The 17,443-nt window shown below is 38.3% G+C and overlaps 1 protein-coding gene across 4 annotated transcripts in view; it reads right to left on the reverse strand.

Moving 5' to 3' along the window:
- The window catches only part of LOC126354011 (AP-1 complex subunit sigma-2), a 63,299-nt gene extending 48,781 nt beyond the window's left edge, over positions 1-14,518 (reverse strand). Inside the window, exons 1-3 of one of the 4 annotated variants that reach the window (XM_050003347.1) lie at positions 13,929-14,518; positions 10,009-10,187; positions 3,874-3,982 (exon numbers count right to left, since the gene is read on the reverse strand). In XM_050003347.1, the coding sequence (XP_049859304.1) occupies positions 3,874-3,982; positions 10,009-10,187 (288 nt within the window). In that variant the 5' untranslated portion in view covers positions 13,929-14,518. Of the gene's footprint in view, positions 1-3,873; positions 3,983-10,008; positions 10,188-13,304; positions 13,422-13,928 lie in introns of those variants that run through there. The other 3 variants (XM_050003328.1, XM_050003355.1, XM_050003338.1) reach the window with 3 other exon arrangements.
- Between the last annotated feature and the right edge of the window lie 2,925 nt (positions 14,519-17,443).

Raw genomic sequence — 17,443 nt, forward strand, 5'->3', positions numbered from 1 at the left:
TGAACTATCTCATCGGGATCATAGTCTCCTAATTCATTTTCTAAGTGGGTTTGAAGCTATGAACTGGTGGGGCACTTTTCACACAGACAAAGCACACAGGCTCGGTTGTTTATATCACATTATTATTTTCATTATACCTTTGTATGTTTCTTTAATAGAAATGGAATTTAGAAGCAATTTAACATTTTGGTGGTAAATGCACACACATACGGTATGTGTTCCTGATGATCCTGCAAGTATACACTGTTTTGGTCTAAGAGAAGCAAATTTTGATAATCATACTTTATCTTCAGGATACTTTTTTTATACAGAGAATACAGTTTAGTTAAATTACTTAAAAAAAGACACTTTTCTCCATAGGTATTTTTGCTGGTGCTCACTTTGTCTTTTTTCCCAATGTCTTTCCTCTTTCCACTCAGCCATTGATAAAATACCCTTCTCCATTAAAACAGCTCTTGCCTGTCATACCAAATATTCAGAAACTTGAAATTTGAAACGTACTTACTGTAGAGACCAAGTTGGCGGCACAAGAGTAAATAACTGAATTTTTTCACAATTATTGCACATTCAATTTTCTGTTTGATTTTTTCCATGAGTTCTTCAGCAGGATTTGCCTTTTCTTCCGGTTCTGTTGAATCACTGTCAGGGATAGTGTTTGCATCAGCAGCCAGCTCAACTTGATATGTATGTGAAATTTTAGGAATAATGCTAAAGCCTCTCATTTTGAAGGTATTCGCCTTTTCTAAACTAATTTCATGCAATCCAGATGAAACAGATCGTTTATGGCACTTGAAGGGATCACAGCAAATTTTCTTATGTAGAGGGAATCTGCGCAGTGTTTGTGTTTAACACATGCACATGAAATAGTTAAATAACAGTATGAATGACTGTTGCTTCACCATAATAAAAGTTCTTGTTCTTCACTGGTCAGTTCAATCACACAAGTCAGGGAATATGTAAAGTTTTTTTTTTTTTTTAATTACCTCTACCAGTCACAAACTTTGTTAACTATTGCATTACTTATTTATTTAGCGACATGTTTCAAGGGTTATACCTCATCTTCAGGTTAAACGGCATTACAAAAACAACTTTACAATAAGGTCATACTGATGTTACATGGACTTTTCGTAAATGCTGTGGATCTCGCAGATACTGTCCAAGACAACACTGCCTCCTTGTACTTTCAGAACTGCTTCGGTCATAAAACCGATATTTGTCATAAATAATTCAAAAGATGATTAGTGTAACCTAAAAAGTAATTAAATTATGAAAAATCATTCTATCTCACTGTTTCATTACTATAGTATTTCACATTATTATTTTAACATTAGGGGACTTACTTTTGTTTTGGAATGAATAGTTAAAAACTGCAACATTTGAATTTTTAACCAGTAATTGACTCTGGGTGCAATTCAGTACAAGAGCTTAGAACTGCATGCTCAATAAACACATGACTCAAAACAAAGGAACTGGATGATGCAATATGCTTAGTGGCAATAGAACAAGTGTTCTCAAATATGATTTGTTCCTAGGGAAATCCAGTGTAGCCAAACTTCAGCAATTTCGTGGTGACATGGTACTCATGAATTAGCAACTTCAATATTTCTTTTACAATAATGTTGTTTTTCATACTTCCCATAATTTCCAGACATTGATTCTTTTTGTGTGACATAATGGCATATTTATAACAATATTGTAAATTTTTCAAAGGTATCTATGAGGTGACAATACCTTAAAAAAACATTATAATGTCCATGCGTGGATTTTGTTTAAAAGAAATTATTCACATTTTTTCTGGGATGTAGATTATGAACATTCACTACAAGAAGCAAGACTATAAAAATATAAACCTTCCTCTTTAACTTAAAAAAATTCAAGCTTCCACTGCAAAAACTGTAGGAAAAATTGAATTTTAAATTATAAAGGAGCTTATCTATGAAAGCCTGAATTCAACTTCTTTTTATCATAAGTGAAAAAGTAATTAACCTGCAACATTTACATTTTGGAAATATGAATATATCTAGATAAACTTCCACTACCCAAAATTTCAAAGATTTGCATGATGATGGGTGTCATTTCCTAAAACTTCTGGATGATGACATGGAATGACCAAGGAGTGGTAGGTAGTGTTTATGAAAATATCCCCTACTCTTTCTTAACTAAGGTTATATTTTTTGTCGAGGTTCTGCAGTTAACATTATTTCAGTGGTAGCAAAGTTTGGCTGTCAGACTAGTAGTGCAGTTGCTCGCTGACACACTCGGCCAACCATAGTCTTCTGCATGTGCTGCTTCAATGCTGAGGCAACTTCCCAAAGGCAGGTGGCTATGTTAACTTAAACACCATAGAATGAGATGTGTTAGCTGACTTCAGTCTCCTGGCTTTTCTCCTCTTCTACTTAGACAAGACATTCTTTGCTCCAAACTGTGTAGGCTTGGGAGCAGTTGACACAGCTGGGTGCGATAGTACACAGAACAACATGTTCACAGATAGTGGATCCACATCTTTCACACACAGCCTGACTTTTACAACCCCTGTTGCGATGATCAAAGCACTGACACTTAATGCAGTGCACTGGATTGGGCACACAGGGCATAACTGTAATGCAGAGAAAGCTTTCCACAATATAGGTAGGCAAGTTCGGTAAACTAAATGTCAGGGTACAAAACAGTGACTCATGGAGCTCAATAAACCCTTTTCAAGAAACTCTGAACTTCCGTAACATATTCCTTTTCCCATTACTGTTTGAGTTCTTTAGAATCTACATTCTTAATGCACCAGCACATTACTTCTCATAAAACAACAATTTATCTCAGTGTGCAGCTTGCTGTTGGTAGCATATTCTCCAAGTAGTTCGGTATTTAACGAATTGTTCACTTGGGTATCTTTCAGTGTCTCAATCAGCAGTGTACCATTGTGTAGCCTTGTGATATTTTTAAGTTGCCCTGCAAGTCCCAGCAAAGCTTTTATATGTACAAACGCAACCCCTCCCCCCCCTTTTTCCTCTCCCAAATGAACCTTCTACATGTTTAATAAAACTAATTACGCAACAGTGAAACCATGAAGCACTGTCCAAATTATAGTGACCTATTTTGTGACTGTTACTACACAATGTGGTACATTACTGTCACTGGTTTCTCTTATATTGACAGACATCTCAGGTGGATTAACCACACAATGTCTCTTTGGGGTTTGGGTGTTAAAACTTCCCAACTGATCACCTGAACCACTGGGAGATATAAGCTTCATAGGCATCCCTCAAGCAGCTATGTTAGTAAATGTCCACCCAGGCAGAGGTTCCCCAGAAGTTACCTCCTAGAGATTGTTCTGCCTCAATAACCAAGCATCTCATTGGTGCACAAAACACCTTGTTTTTTGTTTCCATAGAGGTGTTATCCAGCTTTGCAATCCAGGCAGAAAACCCCATTCCCTGTAGCACACAATGCTCCACCACCACCCCATGTATTTGCCACTGAAGCATGCCAATAGCTTACAATGATGAAGAGAACTTACAGTTCTCACCAGCCTTAGCACAAGAAATCCAGGTTCACAAAGCCTGTACCCAAGAAAAAAATGCTGAGCGCTCTGTAGAGGTTACCATTTGGGATGACCTGAGGGACGTGTGTGGCTTTATCAAAAATATCACAGACACAGTGATCATTACCCTCCCTACGCCCCTGAGATCAGGGAGAAATAAAGAGAATAGAAATTACAGGACATTTCATGTCTTGACTTAACGATCAAGGCTTATACATATAATATGTTTATTATTAAACTACACTAAACACCAAACAAATAAAAAACAAGCTGAATCTTCACACAGTTTTCAAAACCCCTCAAAACGTAACACTATTTTGAAAAACACTTAAACTTACACTTCCAAAATATTTATCCAACAGCTCAACATAACGATGAATGATTTCCAGTGTCAGCAGTTCATTATCCTTTTGTTCAATAGCACAGCAAAAGTACAAACTTGCATACCTATAAAAATTAAATAGGAAAACATTAGGAAATTACTTTGTACAGCGCCAGCAAAAGTTGTAGCACAAAAAAGAATTAAAATGACATAAAATACACAGGACACTCAAAGCTGAAAATGACGAAGATCAGCATTTTGGGGCTGAATAGATTGGCGAACTCTGAATGGCCATACTGGATATAAATAGTCTATAGAGTGCTCGAGAAAATTATTACAAATAGTGTATCATTGCCTAACAACAGCAGTCTCAGTAGAATACACTGTATTAATACTAAAAGCATGGCACAGTCAAGTTGTATAGTCTTAAAAGAAGTAAATATGCATCCTTCTCAAATGTATTTTCTCATCTCAAAATGCTACTAACTACTTAGCAGCACAGAAGAAGTTGATGTACAAGATAAAAGCAGAAGACAATGTAAAGGACCATAATCCTGCAAGAAACCACAAAATGAATTGCATGTGAGAGGACAGAGACCTTATCCACAAGGGATGCTATAATGCATGTCTGCATGCCCCATGTCTGCTGACCTATGCTGTGCAGTGCATACTAGCTTGACATTGTGCAGGTAGCCAAATCAAAGAGTTTCCACCTACTACTAACTTATAAGTACAGACCATCATGAGCTCACAGTTGACAAATCTTTTTTTTTTCCTTGTGAACATTAGTCTGTCAATGCCACAGTATGCATGAGATGCTATAGCACTTATTGCCAATCCTCAGAAGGCTGTAACAAGCACCACACCTGACAAATACCTTGTGTGACACTCAGAGATGCCAACTGGCTGTCGGAAAAACCCCAGTTACCTCAAATTGTAGGTAATCTTAATGATAAAGTAGTGTGCTGAAAGGCAATCAGAATGGAAACCTTTAAAAGGACTAAGTTTTGCTTCCTACTCACATTTCTAAGAAAGACATGGGTCAGAGAACACAGTGTGCGAAACATTCTGTGCAAAGACAGAAGGAGAATTCATTGTTAGCTGTCTCTTGTACATGTGCTTCGCTGTGCTCCATAAGATTTGCTGCTTTTAGTGGGATATACTAACGATATAGCACTCACCTTTGGCACCTTCTCGGGCAATGTGTCACTCTCAAAGACCTAGATGAAGGCACCGGTGGCAAACTGATTATCCCTCTGACCCTGATGGACGCACCAGACAAAATGAACGCATCATCGCTCTAAGTTGGTGCACAGCTCGTCGGCCGAATGCAAAAGAAGGTCCCTGGACCATATTTAAGCTCTTATGGGGCATGATGGTAACGGATACATCCCCCAGCTTGTCAGAAGCGAGTAATGCCCGTGATTGGGCAGAGGATGCTGTTTTTATCAAGACTGACCCGGACCATATTTTGCGCCCTCCACCTCCCCAAACTTGTCCTCTAAATGGTCCACAAAAAACTGTGGCTTCACTGAAATGAAGGAGTCCCCCTCAGTTCTCGTACATACAAGGTACCTGGGTGAAAAAGGTTCGCTGCCATTCTTAGCCTGGCGTTCCTCCCATGATGTGACCAGGGAGGGGAATGATTTAGAGTCGCACTTCCTTGCACTGTACTAAGACTTAGAATGCTTAGAGACTGCTGGTGTTTGATCACCAACAAGTGGAGACGTGGTACGCTTCATCATGCATCATCTGCCCTAATGCCACGCACTCCAACAAGGGGGCCTTCCCACAGGCGCCACCCAGCTGCAACAAAGGCCACCTGGCAGGGTGGCCATTCCCAGGAGTCCCAATGCCACAGGGTGACAGGCATCTACTCCTTGGCATACGTGGGGAGTTAACACTGCAGGCATCTGCATAGCAATCTCTGTGTTGTCAGGGGGCTACAACCAACAAGGTACGTGGAGGTCCCACCAGAACGGACTGCCTACCGTGCTGGATATCAGCACAAAAACGTCCATAGTCATCGTCGGCACAGAAAGCGACACTGCATAGTGCATGGTGGAAACTGGACCCAGGAAGGTGCCCTCGCCCCAGAGATGGAGAATGAGCCAGACTGCAATGCGACGACGAGAAAGTGGGCTACAGATCTCAAGGCACGATGGACATGATGCACCATGTAAGGCACCCTTACTCAACTGGCTCGCTCTTTGGAAAAAGTTTTGAAGAATGGAGGTCAAACCCTACAGGGGACCATCACATAAAGGCCAACACGTGTGAGACTCCTTTTAGTCGCCTCTTGCGAGAACAGGCAGGAATACACGTGAAGAACATAAAAATGTAAGATGCCAGGAAAATCTATGGATTCGCATCAGAAACCTCTATGTGGAGGAGATGGTAATTCTTGCTATGAAGTTTGATAAATTTTGCAAGAAGACAGGAAAGTTTCTGAGTTCACTTGTATTTTTATTGAGATGCCAGAATGACAGTATTTTTCCAGTGAAAAAGATGGCCATTCGGTCATTGAGGGAAGTTAAGGATATTTTAGTTCTTCCTGCTGATAAAGGTAGTGCCACTGTTCTTATGTCTCGTGAAGTTTGTTTGGCTAAAATGGCCTGTTTATTGGATGATTCTGCTTACCATAAATTTCGGAGCGATCCTACAGACCAGATAAGATGGAAGACCATTTCACTTATTAAGAAGACCTCCCTGCGAAAGGACACCATCAAAAAAATTTCATCCAGGGGCAGCAGTACCAAGCAGGCTGTATGGTTTACCGAAGGTGCATAAACCTGGAACTCCTCTTTGTCCTATTGTTAGTAATTTGGACACTCCCATTTATAATTTAGCTAAATATCTTGCTTCCTTCCTCAGCCCTTACACTGGGAAATGTGAAAATCATTTATCCAACTCGACTGATTTTATTCAATGGTTGAAGTGTTTATACATTGGAACATCCGAACTTTTAGTTAGTTTTGATGTGGTTTCTCTTTCTGCCCAGCTACCTTTGCTTGAGTCTTTGTTGTTAATTGGTCAATTTTTGGATGACAAAACTACTGAGCTGTGTCACCATGTGTTGATATCAACATTTTTTTTTTATTTAATGACGTATTTTTTGAACAAACTGATGGTGTGGCTATAGGGAGTCCTGTTTCCCCTATTGTAGCCAATCTTTTTAAGGAAGATTTTGAAGATATCGCACTCAGGACTACTTCTGTTCAACTTACATGTTTTTACATTGATATTTTCAGTGGGCCACTTGGAATGGAAGCTCTTAATCAGTTTTTAGCTGTCTTCATTCACTTATCAAATTTTCGATGTAAATTGAAAGAGATCTCAAATTACCTTTTTTGGGTGTTCTAGTACACAAAAAAGAAAATGTTACCTTGGGACATGGCGTACACTATAAACCCACAAACACGGACTGCTATCTTCATTCTACAAGCTGTCATCCACCACGTCAGCGCATAGGAGTCTTACGTACATTCGTCAAATGAGCTCATGCCATTTCTGATACCAAAAATTTGACACAAACTGGATCATCTTAGGACTGTCTTCAAGCTCAACACATATACCGATCATCAAATTAATCACGCTTTTCAGTCTGGACCATCATGTAAACCAGCACCAGATTCTAGTAAATCAGTCACTTTTCTACCTTTTGCTGGAAGTATTTCTCAAAAATTTCTATAATTCTCAGGATTGGATTGTTTGGGGCAGGAGACCAGACAGCGAGGTCATTGGTCTCATCAGATTAGGGAAGGACGGGGAAGGAAGCCGGCCGTGTCCTTTCAAAGGAACCATCCTGGCATTTGCCTGGAGTGATTTAGGGAAATTACGGAAAACTTAAATCAGTATGGCCGGATGTGGGCTTGAGCCGTCGTCCTCCCGAATGCGAGTCCAGTGTGCTAGCCATTGCGCCACCTCGCTCAGTATAATTCTCAGGAAATATGGTATAAAGTGTCCTTTTGCCTTTGGCCAAGACTAGAACTTTGTTTGTATCTGTCAAAGGTGATTTGGGATTGAGGAAGCCTGGAGGTTATAAAATTCTCTGACACTGAGGAAAGGCTTATATTGGACAGACTATTTGCAATGTTCATGACTGATGTGTGGAATATCAGCATCACGTATGTTTACTCCAGCCTGAAAAATCTGCAGTCACCGAACATTGATTCAATGAGGGGCATAACATGTCGTTTAAAAGAGACACAAATTACTGTCCCGCCTCCTCATTACTGGGATTGTATGCTCAAGGAATCCATCAAAATACAATCAACTAATTACAGTATTAATAGAGATAAAGGTTTTCCTTTAAGCAAGATATGGAACCCTATTTTATCTGATATAAAACAACAACAGTCTGCTTTTTGACCCACTACATCTTAATTTGCGATTTATCACTTCTGCCAGTTTCTACCACCAGTGGCGCTGCAATTCTTTGCTCCACAGGGGGCAGCTCTTTCACTTCTCGTGCAGGTGCAGTGCCTGGACCCGGGGTATAAAGAAGCCACTGTTTCTGATGTTCATTCCGTCCCGGTGTGATTGTGTGCTCAGCGATTTCACCTGAAGATGGCAATCATATCCGGCTGTGAAGAGCATAAACGTGAAAGACACTTATGTTTAACAGCTTTTCAACTTGCAATTCTTTTAAGACAGAGAGAATCCAAAATATTTATAGCTTCACCACACAAAGTATGGTACTAATTTTCTACACAGCACCCCAGTTGTCACAAAATATTATTAATTTAGTCCCTGATAGTTTCATACGAATGACACCTCTAGGCTACCATAACATTTATAAAGGAATTATCAAGGTGTAATATGACAGCAGAGATGAGCAGACAGTTCTCGAATTTGTGTAAACTACCCATATGGTGCTGATTTGTGATGCCAAACTTCCACTACCTTAGTAAAGCACATTTTTGTTCTGTCGTTGCAACTACAAAAACTGCATGTTTTTTGGTTGTTTCAATTAAGAACGAAAATACCCTCGGCCACACAAATGAAGAATTTACCACTATCTTATTTTAACAGTGGTCATTGTTAGCCAGATTATAGTATATATGTGAATCAGAATGCTGTGTCTTTTAATTCAAATAACTAATGATCATTATATTTCAGATCAGTGAAAGCAGGACTGCAATGAACTGATTACTTAAGTGTGATTTATAGGACCTGTGTAGTGAGTCTTTCCAGTTGCATAGCAGATATTGATATTTTTTATGCAACTATCTTCAGAATTAATGTAATCAAACAACAATGAACTTTGTTGTTAATCTTACGGCTCAACCGAACAGCTTAAAAAAAAAAAAAAAGATTGTGCTACTTTTTTTATTAAGACACTTCCACATCCTACGGCATTGCCAGTCTGTGCAGATGGCCAGACTCTGACTTCTGAAAGGTGGCCTATTTTTGTGCTATCAAGTGTACCACTAGAAAAAAAACTGTCTTGTATACAAGGTGATTTGTATCATTTTATTTGTGCTCTTTTCTTTGAATTTAACTAGGCTTATTGTCTACAACAGCTGAAAGTAAGTTTTTGTGGGTTAGCACATTTTTCTGCCAACCTCTTCAATTGATCTCCAAGAAGGAGAAGGGAAGGAGGCTGAAAGGGCAGAGGAGGGTTCACTGTCATTGGTGTCCCACCATATTCTCACTGTTTATCACATTGTATATGCTTTATGCACTCCTGTTTGTATTTCCTGTGTCTCTTCTTTCTGCCACGTAAGGTGCACAAAGTTGCACTCTGAGTAACCCGATCACCTTTGTAGTGCGTACATAGCATTAACCTTATTGTATGTAAGCTGTAATATGGTAACCTGCTGTTCTATATGTGTATCATTAGTGCCCTTAGTATTTCCCTTCTTCCATGAAGGGATAATAGACAGTCATATCAGTGCTTGGTACTTTCAGTACGAAAATAATAACTATAGTGATGTGGGGAGACTCCTCTAATCTATACAAAACACAATAAATAAACAACAAAGGGAATAAAGGGTAGTTTATAAAACATGAATGTGCAGCATGTAGACAGACAATTAAGTTCATAAACGGAAAATCTAAATTACAGATCATTAAATATCTTCTTCACTCAACAACAAAAGCTTATGCACAACTTCTGCATACTAGGAAATACTTATTGTCATTTTACCTTTTGTACACAACTTTTACATCCTTCCATTCAAGAAAGCTGCTCATTTTTGGTTTTCTTGCCAAAATTGTGGTTATTAACTCTCGTGTGATCTTCTTCTTTACTTTGTCAGGGTGAGCAACATACCATTTCTGCAGTCTCAGCTTTCCTTGGCGGCTAAATAGCAACATGAACTGCATCTAAAAATGAAAAAAAAAATAAAGCTGTGTTAATTTTCCACTATGTTAATGCACTACTCTGAAAAGAGCAGGCATATTTTATATTTAAAAGGAATCGTTTGTCATTATACAGGTTAACAAATAACTTGACCAAAGGCACCAAAAGTAGTTCAAGATGTGCAAACTTGTCTTGAGTGCACATTGACACTGGTAAGTTAACAGATTGATTGAAATTACTTTTTAATTGACTTTTTACAGCATGGGAATCAAGTTCCAACACAAATCATATCTCTGTCATGCACCAACTGTCCACCAATGCCAGTGAGAACATCAGTTTGTTGGTAATAGTCGAGTAATGTTTGTACATGTGTAATCAAATGGTTCAAATGGCTCTGAGCACTAAGGTACTTAACTTCTGAGGTCATCAGTCCCCTATAACTTAGAACTACTTACACCTAACTAACCTAAAGACATCACACACATCTATGCCCGAGGCAGGATTTGAATCTGTGACTGTAGCGGTCGCGCAGTTCCAGACTGTAGCGCCTAGAACCACTCGGCTACTCCAGCCAGCACATGTCTAATCCATTAACTGAAAGCTTCAACAGGATACAACACATTCTTCAGGTATTGGCAGCCAGTTCCATTATTTTTAGACTACACCTAAAGATTCTTGACAACCACTGGAATAATGCTGAAATGGTACGTGGCAGTTATCAAATACTAACTTATTTTGGGTCAACCAAAGTTTGTGGTACCACCTACCTGCTTTTACTCATAACACAACTGCGTTGCATGGTGTGACGTTATGGAGGTGTGGCATATTTGAAACAGATTGTTTTTGCAGAGGATTTGATGGCATTTCAATGGCACGCTCTATTGTGGGATGTTTACGTTTCTAATTTGTTTGTGGGTGATGTCAGTATTTCACTGGACTCTGTGAGTGCTACTTTTGAGAATAATATTGGCCAAGTTTGAGGCAGTTTGTTAATGAGCTATTTTGACACTTTCAGCTATGGGCATTTTCTGGTTCAGAATAGTATTGATTTAAGTGTCAGGAAGTTGTTTCTGAAAGTATTTGTATGGAGCGTAGCCATGTATGGAAGGGAAACATGGACGATTACTAGTTTGGACAAGAACAGAATAGTAGCTCTCGAAATGTGGTGCTACAGAAGTATGCTGAAGATTAGATGGGTAGATCATATGACTAATGAGGAGGTATTGAATAGGATTGGCGAGAAGAGAAGTTTGTGGCACAACTTAACTAGAAGAAGGGATAGGTTGGTAGGACAGGTTCTGAGGCATCAAGGGATAACCAATTTAGTATTGGAGGGCAGCGTGGAGGGTAAAAATCGTACAGGGAGACCAAGTGATGAATATGCTAAACAGATTCAGAAGGATGTAGGTAGCAGTAGGTACTGGGAGATGATGAAGCTTGCACAGGATAGAGTAGCATGGAGAGCTGCATCAAACCAGTCTCAGGACTGAAGACAACAACAACGTTTGTTGTTTACAGCTTGAGGTTTAATTTTATATTTTGTTAGTTATGGATATGACAATGAAATTCATGAGTAGGATGCTGTGTGCCACAATAAGTTGACCATAATTAAATTCCTGCAGTTATTTGGTTTAATTGCAAAGTAAGTGAAGTGTTATGTCTGAGGAGAAGGCTGCTGCATTTCAGACCAGGGCATTCAGCATATGTGACACTGCAGGCAGGAAAACATATGACATTCTGTTCAGATGGCCTCATGATCTGAGATGTCTCCACTGGCCAGTCAATGGAATGTGTTGATGACGTATTATTTTTGTTATCACTCGATAGCATTTGAAGAAACCTAACATATTTATAAGCTAGTAAAACTGTCCTCCCCAGATCAATATTTACATCTACATTACACTTGTACAATACAAGTCATATTGTTTAGTGCAGTGCACATGGTGTAAAAATACCAGCATTGCCTTTCCAGCTCACTTCCGTGGGGAGCTTAGCAAAAACTGCTTATACATCACTCTATGGGCTAGAATTTTCCTCAGTTTACTGTCATAATGATTACAACATAGGAATGATGCAAATTGCAATTTTTTTCTTGAATTCCCAGGGACAGTCAATTTTCAGAAATTTATAGGTCAGTTTTCAGAAATGTATGCGTATTTATGTAACTCACACTGGGAATTTAACAACTGTGAAAATGAACCCATCATTAGTCTCACAATTGCTCTGTTAATCCAGACAGAAACAATACTAAAAAGTGGAATATATCTCTACTAAATGACCTTGTCCACAAACCAGTTACATTTTGAATGTTTATTCCCAGGAATTTCAGGCGTGGAATTACCTTGACGACTACAAGAAAATGGTCAATGCAGCACATGTCGCTCAAGACTGTAAAGCCTATATATTTGACTTACTAAATTTGACACAGTCAACACAATATATAATCTTAAAACTTGGCCTCATAATTCATAATTAATTTTAATCATCCAGAATGGATCCTGATACCGTGACTTTGTATCAACAATATCTGGCAAGTGCATAACAGTGTTACACTACGGCATACACAAATGTAAAACAGTTTTAATTTTGGTTGTTTATGACTAAGATTGAGCAGCTATTGTTGGAGTTTAGTTATCTTTCTGCTTACTTATGTATGTCATATTACACATGTTTATACTGAGAGCCAGCATTGTCTTTGCATTGGGCTGCATATCATTCAACACTTTTTCCATTTGTAATTGTTGTATGTACTTATTAATACAAATGTCAGAAAATATTATATATTCTTTCAACATAAATTTTGTTTACTACATGACAACATCTAACTGCCACAAACAGGTAACGAGGTAATGTGCAGATTGGATGGCATATTTCTACTCTTTTGAGGAAACCAAATGCCTAAGTTGCTTGGGGCTCAAATTACAATAGCTTCAAAGAAAAATGAAAATTAAGTGGTAAAAGTAACTGTAGCCTACATCATAAATTCATAAGATCCAGTAAATCGATAACATTTGAAAACACAGCCTGCCCCTAATCAAGGATCTGGAGTGTGTGAGGGACATTTAATGCTGTTAATTCACATTGCCACTATACGAAAGCAAACCCCACATTTGCTTAAAGAAATAATGTAATACACTTGCCATTTTTCTTCGCTATGGCGAAACTTTTTTTCTATTAAGCAATCAACAAGATAAACACGAAAACATCAAGTCAAAACTTCTGGATGTCAGGCAAAGATGTATTTAATTTGATAAGCTGGCAGTTCTTATCTCGACGCCTGTGGACTAAAGGTGAGTGTTAATGAACGTCATTGTTTCTGAACAAGTTTTTACTTACATTTATTACAGAACTATTTTTATTTTAATGGAAATGTGTTCTCGAAGTGAGAAATAAATCGCTTTCACAACCTATATCAGTCAGAAATGTACAATTCTATCCTTTTTTTACTATCGAAAAAGATATAAACGGCCTTTTAATCATTTGAGCTAATCCTGTTCACAATCCGTCTGTGACAACCACATGCAGTTAATACAGCTAACATACTAGTTGACTTCTAGCCACACAATATATGAAGCCGGCAAATATTTATCGACGTTTGCGGTTTCTCAGCTGGAGAACACTTATATTGTAGTCATTTTTAGTTAGTTGCAAATAACGATATTTAACACTGCAAGTCGCTATACATTTTATTGTCTAATGTGTTCAGTTTTTTATCTAACGAGGTAAATCTCTTCTCGCAATAAAATTTGTTAGAAGTTCTGTACCTTAAAGGACCTTTAAACGTGGGCGTCCAGCAAGTTAAAAAAAGCTCCTTATCTGTATTTACTTCGTGGAACAGATTGTCATTAAAATAATTTCATGACGTATTTTCAGGCAACATTGATTTGCTACCAATGTTAAATGTTCCACATCTATATACACCACATTTTGTCGACCTTTCACTCTGTCACAGTTCATACTCCGCAGATATTCCGAATTCAGTTGCGATATAATTTGGAATTGTGTTCTCGCGAGGAACGAGCAGACGATATCTATAAAAGCAGCTCAGTCTGCAGCCCTAACTACGGAAAAAGTCTGTGCATTGTTTTCTACCGTCCATTATTTTCCATGGGAAACAAATTTTTATACCAGAAAAAAACTGAAACGAGTACTTCAAGCGACTCTCTCCATAGTACGCTTTCTTCGTCATCAATACATTTGTCCTCCTCGTTACCACAAAGTACATCGGAGTTATAACATACAATATGTATTGATTCATATTCCATGCCCTCCACCACTGAAGGCCAATTTATACTAGCCGTCACGTCGAAACATTCCACTATGCATTTCAGATGGTGGCTTTCCCAGAGGCCCTCAACGGACCGTCACGTCACGTCAAGGTTCCTCAGGTAGAAAATTTTGACGCTGTAGTCGTCTGCTAACATCGCAAGTTAACCCATTTCTGCCATTCGTTTTATAGTAGTGTGCTTTCTTCTTTTGTGGCTTCTCAAGATCCTTACACACGCACCAATTTATTGGCCGACAGACGGACCGAACAATTCCATGGCAGCCTACGCACGTACCAATTGACTCCACTCAGCGTTTACAGCGAAGCGCTGTTGTTGTGATTTGTTTATTTTAAGTACATTGAGTTTGCGTTTTACGAGATCCTCTTTGGTTTTACACAGAAACAAAAATTGGAGTCCATCTTGGCTGTTTTGGAGATAACAATACGAAAAAAGACCAGACAGAGTGGTGGGCAAAGAAGGGACTGACGCAAGGAAAGTACTTCTCTCCTGCTCTGTTACTTTAGGCGCTGGGAGCCAATGATTTTCGTAATTATCTAAGAATGGATGAAACATGCATTTCAAACAATTCTTAACGAACAAGAATATATTCATGAGAGTGGCTGTAAGCTGCGAGGAGAGGCTGTTAGGTACGGTTTCTAGCCAATGGCAGGAGTTACGAGGAACTCAAATTCAGCACGGTTGTACCCCCACAATTATTAATTAAAATGACTCCTGAAATCTACAACGCAATTTATAGTTGTCTCAAGAAGAACATCATGGTAAAGCAAAATAGATAAAATATAAGATTTTCCTCTAAACTTTATTAATTTATTCACGCATTTAGCATGAGAGATGCCCCTGTAAGATTAACAAACTCATTTCAGATTCGAAAAAGAAAGACCAAAAATGGTGGTGGCGAGCATCAGCTAATAAATGCAACAACAGATATATAAGAAATGAAGCATTTAACAACCATTAGAACGATCTCACACTTCACTCTTCATAGCAGGAGGCTTCGATATACACTTGATTTTCCTAACACTTTTTACAAAAAAGAAGAAATTATACTATATGGATTAACGACCATTGAATGTCGAGATTTCGGTTTTTAGATTTTATTTCCGATGAGTAACGGAAATGACACATAAAATCAGAAATTTAGAATGTGGATAGACGTTTATTCTATATATGTGCTGCACGATACCATTACGGATTCGTTAAAAAATGAAGACGTGTTCCACCTCGCTCTTGTCGTGTGTATTAGAACAGCACTTACTTCTGCATGCAGTAGCAATGAATAACTTTTTGCTGAGTAGTTGGCATGTCAGTCAAAACAAATGTCCAGTTTGATAGTCAGTTGGTTGGTGCATATGTATGGCCCTTCTTACTTTACTTTATTATTATGCTTTGGTTTTGTGGCAAATTGCAAATGTCATGACATTTTTATTTCCATTGAGTGTTCTTCCATAAACGAAGTCAGTTTTAAAATAACAGAATGGAGCTGACACATACACTGTGTACAAATAAGACCATAAGTTGATGAGGTAATTTTCACCAAATAACTTTTAAGTGAAAAAATCGGCCTTGTTGAAGGACAAAAATATAGTTGTTTATAATGTTATTAGTTTATGTGAGGGAAAAAACCAGTAATGGGTAGGATAAACAGGCTCTATTTCAATGTGTTTGAATGTACATAAATTTTTTCACTAGTAAATAAATGCCGATAATTTGCAATGTCGTTTCTTTTATCAGCACTTTATCACACAAAATTGATCAAGAACATACGTTATGAAGCTTGCTTTGGAGATTAATAAACTTATCATTATTAGTTCCTCAATTCTGATTAGCTTAAGAAATATAGGGAGAACTGTGCATCAGAGGAATGTGGCATCAGAAAACAAGGAGCTGCTCGCTGAAGGGAAAATGCATGCCTCTGCTACTATCCATCTAAAAAATATCATACTGTCAAATCACATGTACCTGTAATGTAGGTCTGCATTGGCTCAGTACTTCTCATGTCAGTGTCGCTGCTACTGTTGTCTGCTGTGTCACTGCCTTCCACATCAGTTTTTTTGCTGTTGCTGTTTCTGTGGTCATTGCTACTCTTCTCATTGGTGACGAATTGCTCTGTCGTCAGTCAAGAGTTTGTTCAAGTAGAAGACACTACTCTTTGGGTATAGGCACGTGACTGCAACACAAAGCCCACTCATCTTTCCTATTGTCTGAAACTTTTCTGCCACAAATTAATTGTATCATCTAGAGTGAATGTCACACTCTTGTTCCGTGAAATTTCTTTTACTATAGTCCATACAAGTTCAATTGCGTTTAAATATGGATGGTAAGGAGTTAATCTATTCACTGCATGTCCATGTTTGGAATGCAGGATATCAGTTTCAAAATCTGAATCCTCTTTCTGAGAAGAAGAGGCTGGAGATGGATTAAGTTTGATGTTATCCAGAACTATCAGTGTATAATATCGAGTCTGGTAGAGAGCAAGGGATTAATTTGCTTCTGAACCATTCCTGCAAAGTTTGAGAGTTCATATCATTCTGATAAGCAGAACAGTTAATCCCAGACTTAAAAATTAATAATGTTTTTGGTTTGAACGCATTATCGTCACTAGCATATACAATGATAGTTAAGTTTCTCTTGGAAACTGGTCGTTTCCGTTGCCACTCCAAGAGCTATGAGTGGTATGCAATGAAAGTATGGAAATCTCATCTGTGTATATAATAGGCCTCCCACTATTCCTGTAATTCTGTATATGCAGTAAATACTGTAATTTCGGAAATTCTTTCAGTTAGTAATTTCCGCATTAAATCAATGATAATCTTTCATAGTTCCTAGCTGCTGCCCAAAAAATTCACCTTTTTCTTTAAAGCTGGATGAAATTTTTTGTTGTTCATTTACAATTCATTTCGTGAAAATCATGTTCCATTTGTCGAACGACACCGATATCAACCATTTCAGTTTTCATCTTCTCGTAGAACGTTACTAATTTGGCGTTATAA

The sequence above is a fragment of the Schistocerca gregaria genome, chromosome 1 (assembly GCF_023897955.1).
Source record: "Schistocerca gregaria isolate iqSchGreg1 chromosome 1, iqSchGreg1.2, whole genome shotgun sequence".
NCBI lineage: Eukaryota > Metazoa > Arthropoda > Insecta > Orthoptera > Acrididae > Schistocerca > Schistocerca gregaria.